The sequence below is a fragment of the Cyclopterus lumpus genome, chromosome 3 (assembly GCF_009769545.1).
Source record: "Cyclopterus lumpus isolate fCycLum1 chromosome 3, fCycLum1.pri, whole genome shotgun sequence".
Taxonomy (NCBI): domain Eukaryota; kingdom Metazoa; phylum Chordata; class Actinopteri; order Perciformes; family Cyclopteridae; genus Cyclopterus; species Cyclopterus lumpus.
This window is the reverse complement of record NC_046968.1, coordinates 15,723,128-15,749,726: the sequence shown is the minus strand read 5'-3', so window position 1 is coordinate 15,749,726 and position 26,599 is coordinate 15,723,128. Positions and strand designations below refer to the sequence as shown.

The 26,599-nt window shown below is 40.9% G+C and overlaps 3 protein-coding genes across 3 annotated transcripts; all 3 read right to left on the bottom strand.

The window, feature by feature from the left end:
* Positions 1–1,352: 1,352 nt before the first annotated feature.
* On the bottom strand, positions 1,353–16,191 carry LOC117748471 (stereocilin-like). Its single transcript, XM_034558257.1, has 30 exons — positions 16,085–16,191; positions 15,497–15,659; positions 14,287–15,399; positions 13,625–13,649; positions 12,955–13,534; positions 11,927–12,814; positions 11,778–11,840; positions 11,559–11,684; positions 11,186–11,352; positions 10,909–11,095; positions 10,437–10,552; positions 9,890–10,022; positions 9,611–9,793; positions 8,740–8,778; positions 8,483–8,659; positions 8,039–8,188; positions 6,595–6,653; positions 6,305–6,428; positions 6,092–6,174; positions 5,870–6,005; positions 5,191–5,393; positions 4,669–4,759; positions 4,395–4,566; positions 4,119–4,288; positions 3,709–3,864; positions 3,454–3,596; positions 2,940–3,088; positions 2,603–2,700; positions 1,916–2,063; positions 1,353–1,734 (listed from the first exon to the last, which is right to left on the bottom strand). The coding sequence occupies exons 2-30, from the start codon at positions 15,594–15,596 to the stop codon at positions 1,655–1,657; spliced, it is 5,859 nt and encodes a 1,952-aa protein (XP_034414148.1). The 5' UTR covers positions 15,597–15,659; positions 16,085–16,191; the 3' UTR covers positions 1,353–1,654.
* Positions 16,192–17,269: 1,078 nt separating this feature from the next.
* Positions 17,270–22,629, bottom strand: gas8 (growth arrest-specific 8). The gene is given in 12 exon segments (XM_034558233.1): positions 17,270–18,669; positions 18,671–18,720; positions 18,824–18,889; positions 18,971–19,180; positions 19,318–19,398; positions 19,548–19,697; positions 19,800–20,002; positions 20,076–20,130; positions 20,256–20,456; positions 20,810–21,007; positions 21,861–21,956; positions 22,028–22,629. Coding segments are annotated over 12 exon segments (1,359 nt in total). The 5' UTR covers positions 22,031–22,629; the 3' UTR covers positions 17,270–18,623.
* Positions 22,630–22,732: 103 nt separating this feature from the next.
* Positions 22,733–26,403, bottom strand: LOC117748463 (transcription factor E2F4-like). The gene is made up of 10 exons (XM_034558244.1): positions 26,198–26,403; positions 25,565–25,718; positions 25,206–25,315; positions 24,940–25,095; positions 24,726–24,769; positions 24,065–24,129; positions 23,648–23,963; positions 23,188–23,235; positions 23,050–23,094; positions 22,733–22,962 (listed from the first exon to the last, which is right to left on the bottom strand). The coding sequence occupies exons 2-9, from the start codon at positions 25,706–25,708 to the stop codon at positions 23,051–23,053; spliced, it is 927 nt and encodes a 308-aa protein (XP_034414135.1). The 5' UTR covers positions 25,709–25,718; positions 26,198–26,403; the 3' UTR covers positions 22,733–22,962; position 23,050.
* Positions 26,404–26,599: the final 196 nt, after the last annotated feature.

Genomic DNA, 26,599 nt, shown 5'->3' with positions numbered 1-26,599 from the left:
TATGGGTGTTTTTTATGGTAAAGTCACTTGATAGATGCCAACTACGATGCCGGGAAAGGACATCTTCATTGACAAAACTGTAGTTGTCAGTAGGCTACAATAGCCTTTAGGCATCTATTGACCTCCAGACATTCCTCCCTGCCACTGTGCAGTGTGTACCTTGTCAACTCCAAGTCTTCACTAAAGCACAATGTAGACTTTACATGGAAGCTTTATTATTTATTTCTCTAGCTCAACCAATGGACTACTCCTACGCTGGTATAAAGCTGCCTCCCAGGCGTCTCTCTCTCTCTCTCTCTCTCTCTCTCTCTCTCTCTCTCTCTCTCTCTCTCTCTCTCTCTCTCTGAAAAAATGAAATTATTTATTTTAAAAAGAAACATGCACCATGTGACCACACACTAGTCATAATTAGCTGCCATAATGCATTATTATCATAACTACGCAGGCTAACAACACAAGGCCACACAATTAGCGAATACTACATACCTCCTTTATTGCTATTGTTTTTTAGTGAGTCCGATTGTCACATATGTCCAATGAATTCATTTACCAGAAAAGAACAATTGACAGGCAGTAAACTTGGGAGTGCTGCCCCCTTTACCCGGTTGATAATCCTCCTACATCCTGATTTAGCTGAGACTGTGGTATTTAGATCCCATTTAAGAACTTTAAACTGCACTAAAATATGGACAAAAGCGTCTCGGTAACCTGCAAAGGTAACCTCTTCAAATTCTGTTTAATTCACCAAGCTTTAAATTTTTCTTTGAAAGTGTAAAACATACAACGGCACTTGAACATTCCAGTTTCCTTGCGCCTTAGACGGGTTGCATATTATTGTTGTTTGAAAGCATAAAGTTCAATATTAGCATTGCACAGGCTGACTAATTATTGCATCTTCTTCACTCATCTGTAGATGCAGTACCCACACTCAAAAAATACAAAATATCTGCATGCTTAAGCATCAAGAGGGATTAGTGTATCCTCAGACTACAGATACAGCAGGCCAGTCAATATATAATTATGGTATTCAATCGTACCCCTTACTACTGTGTCTTTAATGGAAACACATTTATAAAAACACACGTACTTTGCTCTCACATATGCTACACAATACATAATCTCTTATATCAATTAAAAAGTTAATAATTGATGAAACAGACATGAAGTATAAATGATTGCAGAGAGGACACATTTTGTACTTGAAATCCACAGCATTTATGTCATAAAATAACAACCGTATAGGTAGAAGAAGGAAGAAGGTCCCCTTAGAGGTCACAGGTCCTGATGGTAGGCAGTTTATGTTACAGATGTGACAATGAGGGGGAAAAGATTTAAAAGGTATTTTATAGACCCCATAGTCTGTAGTTTAAGGGAAATGTTTGCTCACATTTTCATAGTTTGGAAAACCCTCTGTCAAATAAAAATGAATCATTGCATTCTTTCCTCTGATTGCTCTAACAAAAGTACATACAGTTATTAACATATTGTCGAGGTCACATAAAAGTGAAACTTGAAGAGCAGAGCACAATCAAGAGCAAATGTAAATTAAAAGACCAACGCACATAAAGAACGGAAGAGTTCAAAATATTTATTTGAAGTACAAATATGATGATACCAAGGGAGGTCGAGGGACAATTATATTCGTTCCAGTATTTTAAATGAGTTTCCACAGCAAGAGGCCCAGAGCCAGGGAGGATGTCGTAAAGCTGTCTGCTGCTGGAGACGAGTTTCTCCCTGTGGAAGCAGACAAACATCCCCTTATAAACACAACGTAAAAAAAATAAATTGGTGAGTGTACACAAGACTAACATGATAAAAGTATATGCACTCACAAATAAAATAACTATAAAAGCTTCATTATGAAGGGGGTTATTAAAAGAACATTTTATCACATCATCTTTTTTTCCAGACACACCTCTCAGCTCCAGCAGGACGTCTCCTTCGTATCGAGCGAGTCCGACCGCGTGCCTTTGCTCCGTGTCCAGCTGTGCCCACTGCTCCTCAGAGACAGCCCACGCCTGCTCCGCACTCAGCCACGACATCTGGACTGCACTGAACACCACCTGACAGACACACAGCAAACACACATAACTGACTCACACTGTCATCTGAGAGGAAACACTCTCATTTAATCACACTTTCTGACATATCTTTGGACATTCTAAAAACACATCTAAATATTTAACACTCACCACAATATATATTTAGGGTACACTGTCTCTAGCAAAGACCTAATTCATTTAATAGAAAAAATTGACAAACATTTCATGTTTGAAAATCATCATTGACATCATTTTTACATAATCGCAAAGTTCATTTTATGAAAATAAATCTGCTCATAGTTGTTTAAAAGGTCTTTTTCACAGCCAACATGTTGACATAAACATAATAACATTAACAATGGCCTCTGTTTAGTCATGACAAAGTGACAGTGAGTTAGCATGTGCAACAACAGGACAATGAAACTAGGTGATATCTTTTACAGTTCATGAGACTAGTGAAAGTTAAATGTGATACCATTTAGCCAAATGCTTCAATGAGGCTCCTCATAGATGACTCTATCCACACATTCTTGTGTAAACAAATCATGGTTGAAACTCACTGCCATCTTTTTTGGTGACATCAGGGCGATGGCTTCAGGGGTGATTCCCTCCACTTGTTCTTGTACCAGAGCTGATAGCACCATGTCCTCCAAGCCCACTGGACAGAGACGCAAACATGGTCTAGTCAGATAATCAATGATCCTAATATCAAATCACAGGAAGTGTAAGAGTTTTCCTAAACTTTTAAACCCTCAGGGATATTTTTAATTGCATCTATCCATCCAAAAGCTGTCATTCTCTCCTCCCACCCTAATCCCTCTTTGAAGAAGAAAACAATTAAAAAACGTTCATCGCAAAAATCGTTATACCCTCCGGGGATATTATATTCTACTGTACCTGCCAGTGTCCCAATTTCGGTGAAAACTTCTGGTCCCCAAGCACTGACTGGACCAAAGGCCTCGGTTCTGGACAAACGGCTCGTCAACTCCTCCATCTGCTGCTCTGTGCATGGCAGAGACGTCTCCCGCAGGAACAGCACAGCCACACTGTAGTGGGAGGAAATCATTTGGGACTTTATCCACTTCTGGGGCACAACATTTTTTATAAGAGGGTTGTGCTGCTAAGAAATGTGCACCAGCCTCCCGTTACTTAGCGTTAGCAGGTGTGAAATCAATTATACAGTCGGTGAAACAGAAAGCATTAGAAGGACGTTTTATCACTACTACTAAGTACTAAGGTTTCAAATATACTTACCGTGTATACAAATTAGCAGCATTCATCCCCTTTGTTCATCTTTGTTTATGCTCGTCTTTAATTTGATGCCATTTAGTGTGAGTGTGAGCCTTCTTTTAGCAACCGTTGTTTAGTGTTGTGTGCTAGAGGAAGTTTATACTTCATGTATTTGACTGACCTGAGATTGTAGGGGTTCAGTCTTTTGATTTCTGAGGGATAGAGACCACACATCAGATGGCCAAATGTCGCCAGATCAACAGCTGTTAACTGCTCCACTTTCATTTTGCGTTTCCGCATCATACCTAAAATCACCGCTCTCATCTGTAAAAGAGCAAACCAAAAATGTCAAACACACTAACAGACATGTTAAAGTATTCAGGAGGAGATTCTTTCAATTACTTGAAGTTTTACATCAGAATAAAAGATGTGAAACCTTTTTAGGGCTCCAGTCTGTCAGTGTCCCCAGATGTGCCAACACACCCAGATCAGTGAGACTGGCATCCTGCAGGTCTCTTTCTCCCATCTCGGTCACCATGGCACCCAGAGACAGCATCTGATCTGCTCTCAGCTCTCTCACCGGACTGAAGGACTGGATTGAGTGAAGCACCAGAACATGTTTCAACCACAACTGATGTTGCTGTTAAAACACTGCACGCTTTACTCTGCGTTCTTTGTCTCTCTGGGTTGGAGATTATCAGCTAGGATTTAATTTGATTTTTGTCAATAATTGTGTTGTAATATTCAGATATGTCTGATGGTGGAAATAACTGATGTACCACTTTGAGGAAAGATGATGACCTGATGCTTTCTTAGTTTCCTGAGGTCTTTCACAGTGTTACTGACCTTCCTGAGTTTCAGCCACAGGGCTCGGCGCTGCTCAGAGCTCATTGAAGCGTCCTGCGCGAAAACCTCTACACACTGTTTCAGATCCTCCTGTGACATACGGCTGAGCTGAGTGGATGTCCAAGCTGATGGAAACGTCCCTCTGATGTCTGCACAGCTTGGAACTGGCACTGCTCGAAGAGACGGCAGTCAATTCAGCGCAATGATAGGAATGAAAACTTCCACACGGCATCACCCACAGTACCACAACAAGTTACAATCAAATATATATTGAACCTTTTGATCTCCGGCTCCGTGCTTTGACAATCCCTCGAATGAGACTCTGAGTCAGCCGTCTCTGACTAGGCTGGTCCATACACTGAGTCACACAAACTCTACCCAACACACTGTCCTCCCAGCGCCGTTGACCCAGCAGCACCTGCTCCACTGTGTCTTTAGTCAGCACTGTCTGCACAGGGGAAACACATATCATTATACTGAGCCTTAGAAGTGTCAAGTTAAGTGTAATGAAATTTATGATTTGCTTGGGTTGATGCTTTTGTGTACTTACCAGTGGGATGGAGTTGATCTGCTTTGTAGAGAGAGAAAACACCAGCCGGCCCAAATGCTCCACATCCCCAACTTGCCATTTGGATGGCTCCCTGATAAACAAGTACACAAAAGTACACCCAGTTTAGCATTACTGCTGGTTCATGTAATCCATGTCTTAATGCAAGCATGTTTGCTTGTAGACTGCATACCAATCTACACTAACATGTGTTCTCAATAACTTATTTATTTAGGGTTTATTTATTAGGGACAACTTATCAATCATAACTTAGAAATATAAATCATCATTGCCTGGTTTTCCTGAAAAATATATTTTTTTAAATAGATCACTTTTTAAAGTCCTTTGTGAAGTGTTGGTTGTCTGCAGCCAATAAATTACATTTTTTAAATAATGATGGAAATGAAGCTCTCAACATATTATTGAGTCAATAATATGCCATTATGACACTTGGGTCAATAATATTGACCCAAGTGTCATAATCAGGATATGTTAATGTTCTCCAGCTGTTTTATTTTGTTTTACCCAAGCAGGTCTTTTTGAGTGAGCAGCGCACTAATATCTCTCAGAGCCTCTTTAGGAAGGCAGAAACTTCTCATCTCCTCCAGCCGCAGAGCAAGTGCTCTTCTGTCCACCAGAGCCAAACTGTCCCGGTCCAGGAAAGGCAGTAAAGGCCCCAGGACGTCAAGGGTGGTGCCATCAATCTCCCCCTCAGCCTGATAGGAGCCCTGCAGAGCATCACATCCTGTCAGGGATTTCACATCGCTATGACTTCACTCGTGTGAAAAGCTTTTAAGGGGATGCAGAAAGTTATGAATCTCTTTCTCCATCTGTTTCTCTCTTTGTACGTTTGTGTGTATGCTTAAGAAGCCTAAACCAATAAATGTAGTTTGTTTTTTGTGCCACATTAATGTGTTATTACACATCAAATACATGAGTCACCATCACTGAAGCACCCGCTGATTCAATTTAACCAGAAATAGCATCTATGAGTTCCTGTTCTGAAGGCTCACAGTGCTGGTTTATCATCTTAATAACCCAGAGGTTAATTTAAGATTTCTGTTTGAACTTAATGTTGCGTATAAATTACATGCACCAACTGGTGTCTGATCACTTTTCCTCCTGAATAAAGCAATGTGTCCTGCACATCATGTAAGAATATGCGATAAACGCAGTATTCGTATAGTTTACGTTAGTGTTTTACCAGCTCAGTTACAGCCTTCTCAGCTAAATTTGTCTGCTTGTAATGTGGTATTCTCAGAAAATCAGCAAAGTGAGCTTGAATGTGGTCCAGAATGGCCCTGAAGGATGCATTGGAGAGGTCCTCTATCATCGTCACGCTGGAAAAGGGCAGAGCAGAGGTGTAAATGTAGTTCACTTTGGATAAACTGTGACATATTTATGGTATAAGTATGGAGATACTTACGGTATAGTTGCAGCAAACCCGGAGCTTAATGTGCTGAGGTTGATTTTAGGTTGTTCCTTCAATTCCTCTATGAAACACTTTCGCTGTTAACACAGCCAAAACACATCTGAACTTGTTAGAATGAAATGTGATATTGTAATTTGATGTAGAAAATAGAAACAACACACTCAGTGATCCGGTATAAGAGTTTGAGGAGTGTGATGTGTTCCTCACCAGAGCAGGTCTCATGCCTCCAGGCAGCTCACTAACAAACTGAAGCAGCTCCACAAAATCTGTATCGTTGCTCCAAAGCCTCAGAAAGTCACAACTCATTCCACTGGCAATATGACCCAGCTCCCTAGAAGTAAAGGACAGCTTGTTATTTAAATTGTTTATTGAGTGAGCATCAGACCTGAAAATTACTTTTGAATCTTTAATTCTGTCTTCAGGTAAAATTATGATAATGATAATTAATGATTGTAATAGTAGATCTGAATGCTCTGGTGCAATACACCCTTACTTACCTCACCATCTTGCTGGTAATGTTTTTTAATGTGTGGATCTTTTTGAACAAAAGCTGAGCCTGTGCAGATAAAAAAAAATGGTGTCAGAGCCGACAATTGACAAAACAATTTGATAAAATAAGAAAATTATAGTTACTAAACAATTGTATCGGTATTTCTTTTCTTTGCATGTTTTAGTCCCTTTTAGACACGTGTGCTTGCACACAAGCCTGACTAATATTTTCTCGTATTTTGGTAAAAGGCGTGAGTATTAAAATCGTGGGTATACTAGAAAAAGCAAAAAGGTCTAAATCTGTTGATCCCGTTTCAGAGGATGTTTTGAGTCTCTAGTGAGTGCCTCACTGTTGTCATCCTGTTAAATAAAATGAATGCTTTGTGAAGAACAAACTTGTACAAGCCAGCTTTCACCTGAATGAGTGTTCGATGCTTAAAGCTTTTGGGTGAAATATCACTTCCAGGATGTTGAGTGCAACACTTTGGTCCAGAGCAAGACGTGTTCACAATGACTGTTCAAACTGCTGTGAAAGTTGATATTCCTGATTTTTGGCACCCTGGAAATTCACAGAGGATTCATCCTGTTTTTGATGAGACCCTCACCCTGCCTTTAAAACCAGTGTTAGGCTCAAACATTCATGTTTCCCAGAGGATGAACTGTATCTATTTTAAACACTCCATAAACTTTCATTTTGTGCGACTGGACTATTAAAAGTTAATATTTACAGACCAAATTAAATAGGCAGATTAACATGAGGTTGAGCATCAGACTCACCTCTGGTCAAGTAGCAAAATTGTCACTGTATTAGTTGTTCCATCCAACTGTTTTGTATTTATGAACGATGAAACTTTATGTTTTCTTGAAAAAAAATTACCAGACCGAATATGGAATACAACACTGGTGGTGTATCACTGGTACGACTGTGCCACGTTGGATACACTGTCTTCTGTGTACAGCGTCATACATTTCAGGTACAAAAGGATTTTTATCAAATTTGTGTTGCACAAATAACATAGGGTATAGAAGCATTTACCTTTAAGGTTATTCAAATACAATGTTTTTATATCAAGTGTCACAATATATTTCAGTGCAGCTACTGACTGAAAGGGCAATCTTTGTTGATTTGACTGAGGTCTTGTTAGGCCAAGAACGGGAGGTGAAACAAACTCTTTGCTGTGACAAAATCCCTTTACGGTAGCCATTATTAATTTATGGTACACTCCTCCACACCATTGTACGACATCCAAACTAATTAGCTTGATGGCAGCTGATGCGTGTGGAGTATTAATATCCTGAAAGGTTCATCTGAAGCATATCCAATGAGTTGCAGATTAATGGGACCGAAGCTGGTAACATTTTCTTCTTTAGTCAGAGAACTGCCAAACCATTGTTGTCATATCAATGCAGTGTGAAATAGCACACAAAGGTAGGCTAAAGGAAAGTGTGCACCTGCTGTGGCGACCAGTGCATGTCTCTGTACAGGCTGACATCTCTCAGGACTGCTTCTCCATTTAAGGTTTCTGTCAGCTTCCTCAGAGGGACGAACGGTAAAAGACAGTGTGCCTGCTGAGTGATGTTCTGCGAGTATCTGTGCAGAGCCTGTTGACACACAACACACTGTAACTTGGAAACCTTAAAAGGCAACACAAATAAGTTTATAGATTGTAGATCAAATGAACACTCTCTGGAACCATTGTGCATGATTATCTGGATACCACATTAGATTGGATTAATGTATCTCAGGCCACAGTTATTAGTTTTTACTCATTTTCCAGTAAGTTGTATCTGTAGAAAGGAAATATGATCCTTTGCACCTCTATTGTGTCAATCTACTCATCAAGTGACAACAAGGTGAGCCACAGCTAATTGTAGGGATGATAATAGCTGCGTCACCTCCTGCATTGCATTGTATAGCATGGCTCTGTGCCCGGGCTTAAGCTCAGTGAGCAACATCTTCCAGCACTGGCAGTGGGCAGCTCCACTGATCTCAGGCCAATGGAGGTCTTGGAGCACAGCAGGAGAGAGCCCAGAGAGTAATGGCTTCAGTCTGCACAGTTTGTCCATGGTGAGCTGGAGGGAGGACAAACACAGTGATGAAAGTGTAGCTGGCAGAAATTCAGCAAAGAAATATTTAAAAAATGTCTACTTACGGAGGTGTCCTTTGAAATCTTGGATAACATTTGAAAAGCCTGAGGAAAGTATTCAAAAGATTAACAAACATACAATCAAAACAAGTATTTAGTATTTATATATTTTAGTCACATATTAAATCAACGTTTATCCTTTTCTTTTCTCCAGAAACTTGGAAGTTAACTAAGGTGAGACACCTCAAGCAAAAACAATGTTTTTAACACAATGGTAAATTTTTACATTTTGCTTTCATAACATGTCTTATTTCAGACTAGTGGAAATAGCACATCCATAATACACATGTAGCTCTTTATTTTACTACTTTGTCTCTTTGTGTCTGTAGATTTCTCCTAAATATACCAAAAGTTAACATTAAAAAATCTGTCATTTGCCTATTTAAACATACAATTTCCGAAAACTTGTAAGACATAAAACAAATTGTCTTAATGCAAGGCATTATATAGTAGTAATGTATTTTGTATGCCTGTTGACAGTTTTTTCTGATTTATTATAAAAATCCCTCTGAACGTGGCTTTATCCAATGTTCAGATTTCTGTTCTTGAAATGTGTGCGGACGAACACATATTTGATAGCTAATGATAAGATAATTCCACATTTGCACATTTAAACATCCATTTACAGAAAAATAATTGTCGTAATTTACGTAGCCATTTCTCCCCTTCATTCTAGTTCTACAGTTCTGACCAGAAAAGATTTTTGCGGATTTTTCAATCAAATTTAGAAAGTTTAATGGAAATGCAATTCATTTTTATACATTTACGGTTACATTGGAAACCTACAGCTTACTAATATCTACTATGGTCGGTTTAACAACTTCACCAACGATAACAATGACAAGAAGTCACAAAGAAAAACAAATTTCCTGCTAACCTGTGCTGGAGAATATCTGTGTAATCCTGGTTGTGAGAGGATTTCCAAGAGTAGCTGTGAGGGCAGCGACAGCAGGAGGGACGCTCCTAACTGAGGTAACAGACCGCTGAGGCCAGACAGCTCTGAGGGAGCCATGCTGCTGACGTTCAGGGTCTCGGCGGCTGGTATCAACCAAGAGGACAGCTGTCCATAAAACACAATTACACAAGTAAGACATTCAGGATGTTAGTGGTTTGAAGCAGACTTTCTGCAAAGGACTAAAGAACACGTGCTACTTGCCCTGCCACTGGTACTTATGAACCCCTTTGACATGCACTGAGCCAGCTGCTGCCAGAGAGCCGAGGACACGGCTGAGTTCTGAAGAAATGAACCCAGTTCCACGGGATCCAGGTAACATGCAAGGACCCCTAACCTGAAAAAACACATTTGCTGTTACGTTTGTCTCTTTTGGGGTATTTCTTCCTTTATTGAATAGTAGACAGAGAATGAGTAGAAAGAGAACTCATGTGCTTGTCCATAGCTTATATAGCCCCACACACCAAAACAACTATGACCTAACTCATTGGTGCCAATCTTGGATGTCAAGAAATAGTCTCTAAGTAACCATGTCAACAGGGGACAACATCTATGTCAAGTATATCAAACTTGAGATGATTATAAACTTTTTAGTTTAACAAATTGTACCATGGCCAAACACAAATACAAATAAACACCAACTGCAGGACGTAAGCTCTGAATATGAACAATCACTGAGGAAACCTATTGGAGTGTGTTGGAAGTGACCATAAAGACGAACCTACATAAACACAAAGTATCTGGGTCCTACCTCGGTATGTTATCACTGGTCAGATTATTCTGCTTGCTGAAGAGGGTGCGGAGCACATGGCGGCCCCTTACACCATCCAGACTGCCGTTGCCTAGCAACTCTACCAGAGGAGTAAGCTAAAGGAGACAACAGATACAATTTTGAAACAATGAAAAACTAAAGGAAAGGTGGTGTTTGATGATGGTGGAAGGCACTTTGCTTCAAACTCTCACATCAGAGTGGTTGAGTCTGGTGACTGTGAAGGCCAAAGCAATGATTCAGTTATCCTTAATACTCATAAATCCATTCTCTGGTCCTTGTGTCCTGTATGAAAGCATCTGTTTCTCCTTAATATATTTATTTAGATGTTGTCTTTATTTTGTCATCTGTACAAATTGAAGAACCCCAGTGAATGGCTTTGCTATTTACTTGACCTTGTCTGAGATGACTAACGTCTGTGAGAGATATACAGCAGTTATGTAAAGAGTTGTACCTGTTGTGATGTCAGTTGCTGAAAATGACTGACTGGCAGGTAAGGCAGAAGCGGGAGGATGGAGCTGAGAAAGTATGGTGGCCATGTAGGGACCTCACCAACCACACTTGACTGCAGGAGTCTTTTTACAAAGGCCTTTTTCTGCAGTGACTTCATTTCTGAGCTGTGGTCACGAATGGCTGTCAACCTAAAGAGTGACTCAGAATGCGTTAGCTGCAGGACAGTAAGACATATAAAAACTAAACGCTAAGTGCTATTGTATGTGTCATTGACTCACACGCTGTCGTTGACTATCAGGGAGGCCGGGAAGCTCATGATGTCAGAGACAGACATGAAGGGGATGAACTGAGACAGGTCCACAAACAATTCTGGGGTCACCCGGGGGAACTTATGGATGAAAGCAGCAGTCATTGTTTCCATGGCCTGCAACTCTTTTTGAGACACCTGACAGAGAAAACAAAGAGCGGGGCAGAAAGTGATTGTGTTCAAATTAGCCCTCTTTAACTATGCATGGGCTGTGACATAGATTCAAATAAAATAGAAGAGAGCGCAATAGAGTAGAACAAGGGGATTTAATCCTGGACAGTTAGCTTAATATAAAAGGTCAATAACAGTCCACTAAGTGTTTTGTTGGGAGTATGAAAACAAACCTGTACGGTTTCAACTTGTAGCTGGTCCCAACTTTGATGCATATGAGAGAGAAATCTCTTCACAGCATCTTTTTCAGCGGACATCACTAGAGTGCGAATGCTGTCTCTTGGCATCTGGAGGTACTCCTGGTGAGATAAAGTAAATCACCTAAATATAAAGTTCAGGGGACTGATCTGTTGTTGAAGTTTACATTTGAATGTAGCTGCACAGGCCATTACCTGCAGCAGAAAACTCAGAGCAGATGAGTTGTCGTCCTGCTGGATGAGGTCCCACAAGACAGGCTGATGTAACAGTAAAAACAAGTTATTCACTCTTTGCTCAGTGTGTGTGAGAGTCTGTGTGTGAGTGTGCCATTCAGCCATCTTACACTAAAGCAGCTCAGTAGATCCTCTTTTAGACTGGCGTTCTGCTCTCTGCGGAGGAAGACTCCCACGGTGTGCAGGACACTCATGGAGGCTTCTGGTTGCAGTGTGGCCCAGGAGGTGTTGTCAAGGAGACTGGAGAGGAGGATAGCCTGACTCAAACCTTGTCTGGCCTCTCTTTCCCCCTCATCCAGACCCGAAGAGAGGCCTACCATGAAGTCCAGGACTCGCAACACATATCCCAGCGCCACTAAAAACCCTTCACGCTCTCCTCCCTCAACCTCACACACACTCAGCTTGTGTAGAGCTTCCACCAGCAGAGGAGCCGGGTCCACACACAGCTGCGATGTGTCAAACTCATAGGGCGCTGGGAGCATGTCAAAAAACCTCTGCAGGAGGCACTTCCTGCTCTCCAGTTCTGCCTGCAGATCAGCACAGAAATCAGCAAACTGAGGCATTGCTCTTAACAGCTGATTGAAGAGTGTGGCATTTAGACAAATGTATTCTCTCAATCCATGTGTCTGCTCACAGAGCTCCAGGATGGTGGAGTTGGTGAAATGATGCACATCCCACGCCCTGTATTGACATGCCTCCTCAACGGTGTCAACAAGGGAGAAGTTGTGGATTTTAGAGCAGTACGCTGCGGCCCAGCTGCCCTCTGGCAAGGTCTGGTGTGAGTCAGGGGGCGGTCCCCCGCACACAGCTGAGATCAGGACGGAGTTGTTGGGCAGGAAGCAGTGCCTGAAAGCCTCAGCACTGAGCAACCTGTTGCCCAACTGGGCCACACAGTTCTCATCGAGTACCGGACTTCCTATTGCCTCACCTGTCAGCTGCACACACAGGTCGTCTATACTTGTCAGGTTAAAAAAATGGTAGTCCTTTGTCACTGCCGTCTGCAAATATTCAAGTTAAAATAAGTACAAATTATGAATAAAAAAAACAAGCAATGTACAAGTACATATACACAGCATGGCCTTCATGCCACAGATATTTTGCAAAAAGTTATCGGAAAACACATACAAAACTCTATTACCTGTTGTGCTCTCTGCAGCCAGAAAGAGGAGTTGGCACAGACTGTGTTGTTGAATTCTTGGGCGAAGAACCCGCTACAGACGTGAACCCAAAGGAAGTCCTCCTCAGCAGCAGACAGGTACCAAGCTGCATCAGAGCACGTGGCATGCAGGTCGAGCCCCAGCTGGGCCTCTGCAGGATTAACTGACCCGTTCTCCCCTTCAAACAGTTTACAGTAGAGGAACACAGTGAAGTTGGAGACGCCTGACAAGCCTGGGATGGATTCATTACACGCTGCCTCCAGGATTTCTATAGAGGTGGAGTACTCAATCTCTCTCTGCTGGTTGTAGATCTCTCTCGTTCTGACTGCTAGTGGCTGGTTTAGCTGGGAGGAATGAGGTGTGCTAGAGAGGTCATGAAGGTATTTTTGTTTGGAGATTGTTCGTGCAGAGGGGCCTTGTTTTGGAGATGTTTGGGCCGGTGTTAGTCGTGATCTGAGTTCATCCGCTTCATTGGGGGGGCAGGAGAGGAATGGAAGGGAGCTTGGGAGACCCTGGGAGCCCAAAGCCTGAGTGTTCCAGGTCACGTTATGTCTTATCCCCCTACATGTGCATGGACAAAACAATGGAAGAAATGTGAATCTAGAATCATATATTTGGACTGCAATCATATAATGGTTTAAAATACCTTACCATAAGATCAGTTGTCTAAGGTCACCTTGAAAAAGACAAATGAAAGGCAAACAGAAAATCAAAGGAAAAGAGTGGTGGAAAAAGCAACTGCTTCTGCAGTACACAACCATGCCTGGTGTACAGTGCAGCTCAGCTAACAATGCCCAAGATAGTGTTACTGGCATCACTGAGAGGATAAAGAGATTAGCTGGGCTAACAACAGATGCTTTCACCGGCCAGGATGATTACAAAGATTTTAAAGCAGTGTCAGTAACTGTCACTGTCTCTCCTGTAGCTTTCAGGTGAAACCAGGGCCAAACTTATGAGGCTATTAGCAAGGGTTGTTCCTCTGTGAATGACAACAAATACACTAGAAACAATGATTTACTTCTAAACCTAAAATATGTTTGAATAGACATGTTTATTAGTCAATTAGCAAAGCTTTTAAATGTATACGTGTATCAACATACAGCAGCATCTGCCATGTGAACTATAATTAAAGGCTGCTCTTTCATAATTAGCTAATGATTCTATGATCAGCTTGTGGGTATGACTGCATGTAACTTAAACAACACTTGATTATGTCTGTTTTTTGGTCTGAGTTGCCACATTTTTAACTCTGCTTTTTGTCTCATTTCAATAAGTTATTATCTCTTATGAGGCCAACTGCTCCACATACTCACCAACTGAGCATCGGCTCCGAGCATTGGGCTGTGGTACATCCACCAGGCTGCTGACATCATCAAGCAGCGCCATGGTAACCCGTGACACTTTCTTCCTCAAGTTACCGTAGACAGAACTACCCACCCTGTGCAGGAGGCCCCTCCTCAACCCGTCCAAACTCTGCACCAAAGCTACATTATTCTGTGCCAAGTGGCCACCTCGCTCTCCTCCACCTGAACGTGATAACGCCTGCAGCAGGAAGCTATGCATGGAGTCTGGGTCATCCTCAGCGGTCATCGCATCTTCCAGAGATGCATTTACAGACAACCCATCCTGCCTCATGGCCTCAGGAGGCAAGCTGAAGGGCCTTAAACGTCCAAATACACTTGAGCTCCTACTGTGCTCAGCACCTTCCCCTGCTGGGTGTAAACTGACAACAGGCTTCCAGCTGCGTGTTTCTAGGAAACGCAGCAGCTGCTGAAGCCAACTAACACTGAAGGCACAGTCGCTACGACCCTTTAGAGCACAGATGAAGCCCTGCAGGCCTGCACTGGCCTGACCATAGGTCCCACTGAGCAGAGCCTGAAGCGCAGCTTCAAACACCGCACTCACTGTCCTCCAGTTCTGAGATAAGAAAGTCAAGAGAGGCCTGTGGGACTGACGCTCGGACAGACTGATCAGACTCTGCAGCAGCACCAGAAGCCAGTCCCAGTGAGGGCTGGCCCTCAGGGACAAAAACCAGTCCTGCACTTTGACGCTGGGTCGTGGTGGGACCCGGCCGTTCCACTGGTTCAGGGCAGCACTCCCTTCAGACTGGAGGAAGTAATGCAGCAGTTTCTCCCACAGCTGCTCCTCGTCCGCCGGTGCCTCTTCCAGCTCAGAACCCATCTCTTGGAGGTACAGAGAGATGTTGTAGAGGAAGCCGGAGAGACGCTGCCTGTCAATTGGCAGGTTCTTGCTTGGAAGTACGCCGAGTGTTTTTAAGCTCCCCATGATATTCCTCACCCAAGGAAGCACTGACTGGTCCTCGTGTGGTTCTGAAGGAGCTTTCTGTGGATTCCAGTCAGTTCCTGTACTCCATTTTGAAAATATTTCCTTAAGAATAGTGTCTCTCTGTTCCTCTTTACCGCCTCCTGAAAGAGTCCCATAAGAGACAGCTAAAGCTAGCATTGTGTATTAAACACACACATACATATTGTATTAGGTTAAATGTTCTGATGGTGCACTCACCTGTCTTCTCAGGGGATCCTTGTCCCAGTAAAACAGCACAAACTATGATGCTTGTGAATGTAACAGTGGCCATCCCTGGCCCGTTCGCTGCCATCTTCATCTCATGGCAGCATGCACAGTGACACAGTGGTGTCCCATCTTTCCCTTCAGGCTGTTTTTACTACTGATTAAAACGTGATTAAACGGAGGCTGTGTTTTTTTCATTTCTAGCAATGCGATAGACTCAAGGAGTAAAGTATCTCAATTGAAAGGGGATATTAAACCTTAATGACTGGCCACCACATCACCTTACCACTCTCACTGCATGTTTACTAAAACAAGTATCAGTAATGTACTTAACTATGAGACAATGGCGCAGGCTATATAGCTATAGGTAGGTCCGTATGTGATGTTGAAAAGAGTGACCAAAGAAAAGTTATGAATCTGAGGTAACATATTCACACACTCGCAGTGAAATACACAATTCTTAAAGACATCGGAGTTCAACAAGAATAGCAAAGGATACATCTGTCCCTGTTTAAATTATTTTAAATGTCAGTGGTAACTCACAATAATAATAAACTTGAGAAAAATGTATTAAAAACTCACCAACAGTTACAAACCATTCGTTTCTCAAGTATCCTTTCAAGCTTTTATCAGCATCTCTAACTCAGCGGCATCAATACACTCAGAGCTTCTGAGTGGCACTCTCTGTTTCACCATCACTCTCTCTCTCTCTGTTCACCACCTCTCTCTCTCTCTCTCTCTCTCTCTGTTCACCATCTCTCTCTCTCTCTCTCTTTCACCATCTCTCTCTCTCTCTCTCTCTCTCTGTTTCACCATCTCTCTCTCATGAGTTATAGTTGACATGCTACTATATGTTGCTTAGCCATTTTCTATGACAATGTGCAGAAAAGAGAGAGAGCAGCTCGGGTGTACATAATCACTTGAAACAAAACATTTCTCTCCCTCTTTAGGGTCACTGCTTGTATTTAGATGTTCATTATTTTGGTTTGTGTTCAGTATTTTGGGGCATCCTGAGGCTACAGGAAGGTCACAGCACTCAGGTGCTCAAACAAGGTGAAAATCTGGATCATGTTAATCACGCCCAGGATATCTATCCCATTCTCTAACTGTCCGATGTCTCCCACTGACTGATTCCCTATTGAGCTGTCTCTCAGCTGGGACGCATCCTGTGACTCTGGGTTTGTTGGGGGTGTAGTCTTACCGACTGTGCAGGCTGTCACTGTTTAGACAAATTTATCCCTCGGTCAGGCAGACTTACAATTGAGCCCTGTGCAAGGGCACAGCAGCCGGCTCCCCAGAGTCAGACCGCTGTCTGCAGGCCCTGAAACCCAAGAGGGCTGAGTGAAAGGACCACCCCCTCTCTGCACTTGCTTTAGCTGTATGATACTGTGGCCTGCACTGGGACAATATCTTCCTCCTGTATTATTGATACCGCAGGGAACGGCGATCACTCAGTGCAACTAGACCACAGGAATATTCAATGAGAAACTGGATCCACCCCATATGTTCCTCTCTCTCTGCTGGAAACTCCTGCCAGCAATCAGCTGGTGAAACTGGCTGTTGAGATTGGAATACTTGGTTCGAGTCCAACTTTTAGCCCCCAACTTCCAGTGGGAGTATCAAATGATAAAGGCCTCAAATTACCTCTGAAATGATCTTTGCCGTAATTTACTGACATTAGAAGATGAAGAATTTATTTATTTTGCATTTTTGTAATCCTTTATTGTAATCGTTTTTAATCCAGAAAATTACATAATTTCACTCCTCTTTACAACAATGTTTAGTAGTAACCACTTGACAATAACACACCCTTTCAGCAACTTGTTTTTTTTTTCTCCATTAAATCTAATAACAAACGTCAAAATAAAATGTCCCTCTTCTACATATTGCATACTCCAACAATCAAATTCAATTGTGTTGAGCAGTACTGAAAACCGTTGCTACTACTTACGAACATTCCTTCCAAGAGGTAATTATCAGTTCTCAAATTAATAATTTGGTTCCACCTTATGCACAAATATTTTTATAACCAATAAGATTGTATATGTGTCCCCTAATGTGACCTAGAATGACGCCCACTTTAGTTTTGAGAGTGACATCAAGGCCACAATCACCATCATGTATATTTATCCATTCTGAGAACAGATAAATATAAATGCAAAAACAATCATTGCTGTAATTCTGGTACATCATTTACGGAAATAATTATAACCAGAACTGTAAAGGACTTAACCACACTGTAAATGTGTATAGAGGGCGATAAACACATCCCTTTTGAAGTACAGTCAGATTGCACAAATAACCTAAATATAGAAGATTATCTGCTTTTTAAATATGACGTGATATTATTGAAATATATGAACTGCTAGTTGGAGAAGCAAGTCATGCATGGCTCTTCTTGCAGTAAAAATGCTCCATCAACCAGTCAGACACGTCTAACTCTAACAGACCACAGCAGAGCAGCCCATATTCTGATTGTTGTTTGTTGTCAGCTCATTTACTTTTGCAGCACTTCACACCAGTCGAGATTAACAGGAATGCACTTTTCTCCTTATTCCTTAAGGAGCAAAACACAGTAACTACACATTTGGTCTCAATGGAGCTGAGACGAGAATCTGTTTTACCGTATAAAAACTATTACGTCATTAAAATCTTTAATGATTCGGTGAACACAGCATGCAAATAATAGAGATGGAAGACCAGCCATGATGACAACAAACAACAGCTCTACTAGTCCTGTAGAGCTAGAGTAAGTAAAGGTTTCAGTAACTGCCATTTCAGCTTTTGACTCTTATGTTAAGCTTCTTTTAAATCACATATTTAAATGTATTTAACTATAGGTTCATTTTGGTATTATTACAGCTTTATATATTGACAGACACAGCCAATGTTATCCATATGAACCATCTATGAAAGAATAAAAGAAAAAATTATAAATATTCCAAAATAGTCTATTTTCTTAAACAAACTAGTTCAAATGGAGTGAAGTAATTTATATCAAAGAACACCATGAGAAACAGGGCTTATGCAAAGAAAGTGAGATTTACTATTAATGGGTCAGTCTTTGGATTCATTGCGTCTCATTTTGGGACAAACCCAAGGTCAATGATTGACTTCCCAGTTAGCAGCTGACCTCAAATGGCTTTAAACAAAGCTCCTCCACAGGCACCAAGAGCCCTTTGCTTAGCTTCGTAGGTCAGCAGCAAATCCTTACGGGCCTGCAGGATACACACGTATGAATATTACTACACAAATGTATTCAACATCATCATTAATTTAACAAATGCATGACACTTTCCCGGAAGTAAACAAACTCCTAACCTGGGAAAGCTGAGCTTTTTTATACTCCAAGTTCTTGATGGAATAATTACTGGAGTCCAGATTTGTCTACAAGCAAAAACATGATTCTTTTGTTTTTGTACAGAGAGCAATGTGCATAAAATACATAATGTTTAAAAGAAAATTCACCTCAATTTTGTTAGTGACCCCTTGAAGAGCAGTTTGGTCCATGTTCGAGGCAGAAAGCACAGAGAGGAGCTGCGCCTGCGTCTTCTCCAGGCTGTCTATCAGACCTTCCAGCCTCCTTTCCAGCTGCATGCTCTTCCAATCTCCTTCATCCTGCACCTGCTGAATATTCTGAGTGAACGTCTTCTCCAGCTCATCCCTTTCTAGATGAAGCTGTATGACATGTGCACAGACAAAGACAAATGCAAAAACATTCACACAAATACCCAATAGTAAACAAGCATTTGGTCACATGAATTAAGCTCACATTTGAGCAACATGATAGAGTGCAACTCAATCTTAGCAAGTACCTTGCAGAGTTTCTGTTCCAGTGTCTTATAATCGCATTTCAGTTCATCCAGCTTCTTTTGTTTAACCTTTTCAATGACATCCTGTCAAAAACTGTTTTACAATTTGACATTGTGACCATGTACAGGATGCTACATGTCAAGACCAATTAGGGCACTGGCAGCAAGTATTGTGCACAAAGTTTCAACCACAAACAAATTAAAGAAATAATCACAAATACTACCCCAACAACCTTTTCCAATACGAAGTATTTCATTTTTCTCTCAATGTCCGCGTTCTCCTCTTTGACTTTCGAGAGAAGCTCTGTCAGATATTTGTTCTCCTGCAAAAGGCAGACCAGGTCCTTCTCCTTCTGTTTTGTGTGCATCCCTTCCTTTTGTGCCTAAGAAAAGCCAAGAAAACATATTCATCAATAACTAAATGAATAATGTGTGGTAGGTTTAAACAAAACATCTGAAATGTCTCTGAATGTGAGCACTTATACCTTGAGTGACTCGTTCATATCTAAATCCTGTTTCATGCCGATAAACAGTGCATCAACTTCCATGAAGGCTTTCTTGTGGTCTTCTATTAGAGTGTTGATGTGGCTGTTCCATTGATCTTCTATCTCACAGGTCACATTTTTCATTATGTTGTCCAGCTCTTGTACCAGCAACTCCATCTTTTTCTCATATTTGGCTTGGACTTCTACTCAAATAGTGACACAAAATGAGGGCTGCCATTTAGTTTTCACAGCACAGAGTGTTGATTAATTCTTTACCTGAAATTTGCTTTTCAAAGATGTCACTTGTTTTAGTCATTTCTTCACGGTGTTTCTGTTGAGATAAAAAGCAAAGTGGTGTTTGTAGCATTGACGCTTAATTGTTGAAATATATCAAAGTAAAGAGACACATTAAATCCACAGAGCTTTAAGTGTAGAAATAAAATAGTGTGTACAAACCAGTTCAAGCTCCTTGACAAGGTTTTCATTGTCAAGCTCCTGCATGTCGACCATGACGGCCCTCATGTCCTTATGAAGCACAGTCTCTAATTTGTTTTGCTCTTCCTGGACCGCCTGTGTGTGGACTAAACCATCTGCTTTCAACTCAGATATTGTGTTCTGGTGTTCACACAGGAGGTGCTTCATCTTCTGCTTATACACCTAGTGGAACAAATGAATCAAATGTGCAATATATAATTAATGCAGCCCTTAAATATGTCAGAGGATAATCTTTGCTTACCAAATGATAAACTAGTACTAGTGTCTGAACTTTTTTTTTAAGTTGATAGGTAAACCTATACATGCCACTATAGAAACTACTGATGAACAATGGATTGTGGGATACTGAGAATAACAAATACACTTGCTGTGGATCAAAAAAAGGTTGCATCTATGGACTGTATTTAAAGATCCATATAGCATATTATGACATAAATCAAAGACGTGGTAAAAATCTAGCCTGTGAATTTGGGTGACGTTTGACAATAACTACAATACACCTGCATTAACCTCACCTTGACCTCTACTTGGTGGCGCCCCTCATCCTCCTCTATGTCTGTATCAAAATTCTTCTTTTCTGCCTTAACCTCCTCGAGTTTACTGTCTGTGATCTCCCAAAATGTGTGGATCTTGTCCCTCTCCAGCTGAAAGTAGTTTCTCTCTTCCTTCTCTCTGTCTAGCTCCTCTCGAAGACGCACAATGTGCTCTTCCATCTGAAATACAGAAATGTATTTCAATGTGGGCAAAGCCAGACAATCTAGATGACCGCGAGCCAATAACCTCATTTATTCCAAAAGGGACACCCCACAAATTGTAAATGTCAAAGTCCAATTTATTGTTCGCAGGGGCACTAATATAAATCAGAAATATAAATGTCTTCTGTGGCTCTGGAGGAAAGTCGGAGAATCTTTAAAGGAGAATCTGTTAACGCAGCATACACATGTGCAGTAAGTAAAACAGAGAGCAGTTATGATTGAGAACAAAACTAGTCTTGTAAAGTTATTGTAAAAAAAAACTATCAGTACTATCAACAAAGTATCAGTAATTGCCATCTCGGCTTCTGACTCTAGTAATCATTTTGCGATTTGATTTTAGTTCTAGATACATTGTTATATCAATTTCAATATACATCTTAATATATGAACAGAGATACAGTAAAATTAAAATAAAATACATCCCTGTCAACAAATTACAAACAGCTAAGAGACAAACATACACAACACAAAAAAAGAGTGTATTTTCTGAAACAAAGTCACACCTTTTTAGGTTAAAATAATGAGCAAAAACATGTATTAAATAAAAAGGCATTACAACCTTCAACGAGACAAAAGTTTGAGAAGAATAATCCTGATTCTGTCTGCAGGGCTTTCTGGCCATGGGCCTAGAGATTTTATATGTAATTATTACATTATTTAATTTATAACAAAAGCTGCATCTAAGTGCAAAACCAACTTACTGAAATACACATTTAATGTACATATCGCTTTGAAACAAAAACCTTTCCTTTCTCCTGACTTACAATATCCAAGCCTCACTCCACACAGTGGAACACACTTGATCTCTCACCTGCTCCTTGGACAGCTCCTCCTTGGTGAATCCATCTATCAGTGTGGGCGTTTTGACCTTCGCAGGCTTTTTACTTGAGCCTTTGCTTTTGGGTGGCTGCACAAAAGTCAACAAAAAATAAACAAGTTAGAACTACTTTCTATTATCAACCGAGCGTATTTCTTTACCATTGTTATTGTGGAGAAGCAGCAACCCGTCTGCCTCTCATGAATGTCACTCCGATGACAACATCTTCTTCTCTGAACACACTAGCGTTAGCTTAGCATAACAGGAAATGCACACAGCAACTAATCGTGATCGTAGGCCGCTAGGTAGCAAATAGTTAATGACGTCACTGGAGTCAGTGCACCATTGTTGTGGTGGATATATTTAGAGGACTCTTTGCTCACCATCGTGTGTATACAATACTGAGAGACGGAGCTTTGAGAAGCTAGCTAACTAGCACACCAGTTAGCACGCGGAGAAGTATGTCTCAAACATGCGTTGCCACAGCAACAGGAGCACGCGCGGCTGTTACGTGGTCAGATCCCTCCAGGTGGAGGACACCTGTACTGAATTAGGGGGTGGAAGTACAACAATTACAATTTTGAGGTTTGATGTTGAGTATTTATATTTGATGTTGTTTTATACTCCTCTCTATTGGAATTTAAGAAATATTGTAATTATTTTATTTCATGAATTAGTATATTGTACTCGTAAACTAAACTATCCAATGTTTAATAACAGCATACATGCAGTTGGACCTCGGATGATCGCTCCCATTTTATATCGGAAACCAATTTTCTGGTGCCAATAATTTAATGTATTGGACTGTATTGCAAAGTATTTATATAGTTTTTGCTTCTCAGTATATTAATGAGTTTGACACAATATTCAAAAGCATTTGTTTATTATTTGGTATAATAACATAACTAATTAAAACCAGACAACAATGTACATTTCTGGAGTAAACTGTTTTCTTTGAAGTCCTCAACAAAGAAGTTTATGGTCAAACAGAGCGTGGGGATGTCCAAGAGGTCAGAGATGCCGTCACTCTCATCCAGATTATAGACGTATTCTTGTTCAGATGGGGGCGGAGTTAGACGGCAGAGAGGAGAAAAAACTGAAGAGCAGAGGCAAACACAATTAACACAAATACGAAATATATATATATAAAATAAAGAGAGAAAATAAAACTACCTTAACTTACCTTAAGAGGCTAAAAGCTCCTTGAGCAGATTTACATTCATTATTTCTACGAAACGAGGGAAGACATACTTGACATCAGAATACAGTCAAATAAACTGACGGAAGAATTTAAAGACACAATATATAACAAGGGCCCTACCTTTGGTCGGGCGCAGTAGGTCCTGCAGTTCTTTTGATAAATCTCGCACTGGAAATTTGGATAAAAACAAGAAGAAAAAAAAACATAAATGTAAGAGCCATTAGCAATGACAGAAGCATGCATGAGGCATGGAAACATGATTGTGTGAGCATGCAGGAAATCATCAAGCACACTGAGACGCTGCAGAACCAGATACCACCATGATATATAACTGATAAACTGTTTGCATCCGTCAACGAAGGAAGAGCCGCACGTCGGTCTTATCTCCCTCACAGTTCAGATAGGGAGCATAAGTGATACTAAAAAGCCAATTTACTAGCAGTAATGTTGGTCCAGAACTGAACAATATTATTAAAAATTGCGCTTTTACTTCATATTATTAATTTTTTATTTTTCTAAAATTGAGTTTTAGATTTCCACAAAAACACACTTCAGAAATCGTATTATCTCAAGCACTCACATTTAGATGTATCCGTTCTGTGCGGCTCAGCATTTGAACGTGACGATGACTGAAGGTGCAGCATGTCCTCCATGAACGTCCTTACTGATATGCTGCCATGTCTGATGTTCGCTGAAGCCTGACACGGAGCAATACTGCTTTCTGTCTCGTCTGAAGCGGACATGGCTGATTTGGCGTCCCGTAAAAGTTCTTCAGGCGGTGGGACTGGCAGAACGACAGGAACAGAGCTGACAGAGAGCTTGTTAAGAAGAACAACATCTATCGGTCCATTGATGCTTTTCAGATGGATCTGGTACTTTGCTGGGCAGTTCTGGACCTGAAAGAAGATGTATGCACAGACCAAATCATTACATCTGCATTAAAGAAAGCAACAAAAAAAAAAAAAAAAAAATACGGTTCAATTGATGCAGAACTTACAGCTTTGGGAATGGGCACATCTAACTGTGTGCCACATGGCGCTTGTACTGCCAAGAGAGTGTGGCCTGAAGAAAGAAGAGAGAATTCTTTCAAACAATTTATTCTGGTCATTACTTGCCACAAGTAAGGAGAAATGTTAGTGGTTCTTTTTGCCTCTACATGAACCAAATGCCACAAAGTCAGCCGTAGTGGTGATGCAGGTGCCATCATTAACTTATACAGCTGAGTTGATATCACGCCAACTAAGAAAATACATCAGTTGACTGAACAGCAATCTACTTTGACAATTCTACAACTTACCTGTTCAGCGCTTTGAAAACACAGTTATAGATACTGCAGATAAAACGGAGGAGAATAGTTTGTAACCCTGGATGGACTTTAACCATAGGAGGACTTCATTAAAAGTCCCCAATGTCCACATATTGTTGGTGTACATTTAAAAAGTTGAAAGAGGCTGTTGGTTTTTAATCTTAAATATCTGGAGGTTTTCTACAAATGCGTCAATCAGTGGAAATCAGCAGCAGCAGACATGAGGAAAATTAGCTGAGGAGACATTTGTCCAAAAGCAGGGCAAGGGTGTGTATGCAACTCTACTGATTATCAACACCTCTATATTTGTCAAAAATATGCTGACACAAGAATGTACACAGGAATAACTTACCACTGAAGCAGTTGCAGATATCGTCATGATTCACATAGGTCAGAGTTGGTTTGAGTCAAGGTTCAGTTTAAAATACCACATTAAATCTGCTCAAAATGATGTCCCGCATCTCATTTTTCGTTTTAACTATACTGTTAAAGCAAGAAAAGTAACATATTTCAAACAAACGCATACATTGCAGCACTCGTTGTCATGTTTTAGTAAAAAAGGATATTCACTGCAGTCTTCTCTTGTGTTCCTGGTGCTCTGTTCAACCCAGAATTTCTGCTGGTCCAACACACTTTCCTTCTGCTCCAAGTCCATCAACTCTGCCCTCAGCTCCATCAATCTGTTGCTTACCCTGTATGCATTGTCTCCTGGCACTGTGCCACTTAAAAATATAATAAAAATATGCATATTTATATTGTAAAACCTATTTTGCGACACATACCAGACAAGGCAAAGTATAAAAAAATAAATAAAAATAAAAAAACAACTTACTTCCACTTTACAATGCTCTTGGAGATTTTCACAATCAGACCCACGCCCTCCAACACATTTGTGATGTCGTAGATTCTCCTTTTCTGTCTAACAGCCAGAACCCTGACGGCCTGAAATAACACAAAAAGCCGATTGAGTCTCCTCTTTCTGATCCTGTGTTATATTTAATCTTATGATCTGTGTGTCTCAACAAACTATACTGAAACATTCAGCGGTCACTTCAAGAAAACCCAGGCAATACACATCTGCGTTTCACACACACGTCTTATTTTAAAGTGTTCTGTTGGTATATGACCAAATGAACTGTAATTTTATTTATGATGTTTTATTATAAGCTCACGGTTTGTAAGCTCACTTACGTCCTTCAGGTCCAGCAGTCCGCCCTCAGCTTCTTGCAACAGCCGGACAAACCTCGTTGCGAGCATATGAAGGCTCCTTAGACTCCTCTGGTATTTGGGGATCTGGTCTGCGTCTGGACTATGTGGGCTACCTTCTGGATCCATTCTCCTAAACCTGAGAGGAGATCAAATGAATCCCGGGAACCTCCTTGTTTGTGATGTTTGAATCAGCTGCAGAGCCCGCTTCACACAAACAGAAATATTCTTCTTCAAAATAAAAGTCTTATCTGGGTTTCCCGTTTGAGCTATAGTTAGTAGTTATATATGGATTTGAATAACGTTATATCTTGGAAGGAACACTTTGGGGGGGGGGGGGGGGGGGGGGGGGAAAGAGAGAAACAAACATCGCCACTTCCTTTTCGTCTCTACGTTCATCACAGCTCTTTTTCTCTCCGACGCAGGTTTATAATGAAAAGTGTAACACCGGGACACACTAACATGTTGTGTATCTTTTACCTCTTCCATAGCGAAATCCACTGTTTAAACACACATTTGATTGATCAAATAAGCGATAAAGCATGCACGCCAGCAGGCTGTCGACATCACCTCAGCGCAAAGCATGGGAATTAAGATAAATAGCCATTTTTAACTCACCTGGAAAGTGTCGGGCCATGCGGTAACGTTACACGTTACTAAGTTAACGTTAGCGGTCCAGAGGAAGAAACCCGGTCGTATTTTAAGCATATACGGTATATTTTAAATGCAGATTCAAGTTATAGTGGGCAGGTACACGCATCCGCAGTTTAAAGCCAATGTTTATGGGAACGTCCCCACGTTACTGATTGTCCCTCCCCCACTAGTGTGGCGTTCGGCGCGTAATCTTTCAAGCAGCTGTGTATACCTGCCTTCACAATAAAAGCCCGATCATTAAAGCGACCACAATCAAATCCTCTCTCACTACAATTATTTTAAAAGTTTAAAAAGGCACCCCGGAAGATATATTAGCTGAATTTGATATGTGATATGATATACCTGAAGCTTTATAACTAGTCCAGT

What these genes read in the sequence shown, in the direction of transcription:
- LOC117748463 (XM_034558244.1), bottom strand. Translation starts at nt 25,708, where the DNA reads ATGGATCCAGAAGGTAGCCCACATAGTCCAGACGCAGACCAGATCCCC. An exon ending in GACTGCTGGACCTGAAGGAC is followed by an intron (nt 25,316 to 25,564) that starts GTAAGTGAGCTT and finishes GTGTTATTTCAG; the next exon opens with GCCGTCAGGGTTCTGGCTGT. An exon ending in ATGTGCCCATTCCCAAAGCT is followed by an intron (nt 23,964 to 24,064) that starts GTAAGTTCTGCA and finishes ATCTTCTTTCAG; the next exon opens with GTCCAGAACTGCCCAGCAAA.
- LOC117748471 (XM_034558257.1), bottom strand. Translation starts at nt 15,596, where the DNA reads ATGAAGATGGCAGCGAACGGGCCAGGGATGGCCACTGTTACATTCACA. An exon ending in TACAAGTTGAAACCGTACAG is followed by an intron (nt 11,353 to 11,558) that starts GTTTGTTTTCAT and finishes TTTCTCTGTCAG; the next exon opens with GTGTCTCAAAAAGAGTTGCA. An exon ending in ATTACCAGCAAGATGGTGAG is followed by an intron (nt 6,429 to 6,594) that starts GTAAGTAAGGGT and finishes CTTTACTTCTAG; the next exon opens with GGAGCTGGGTCATATTGCCA.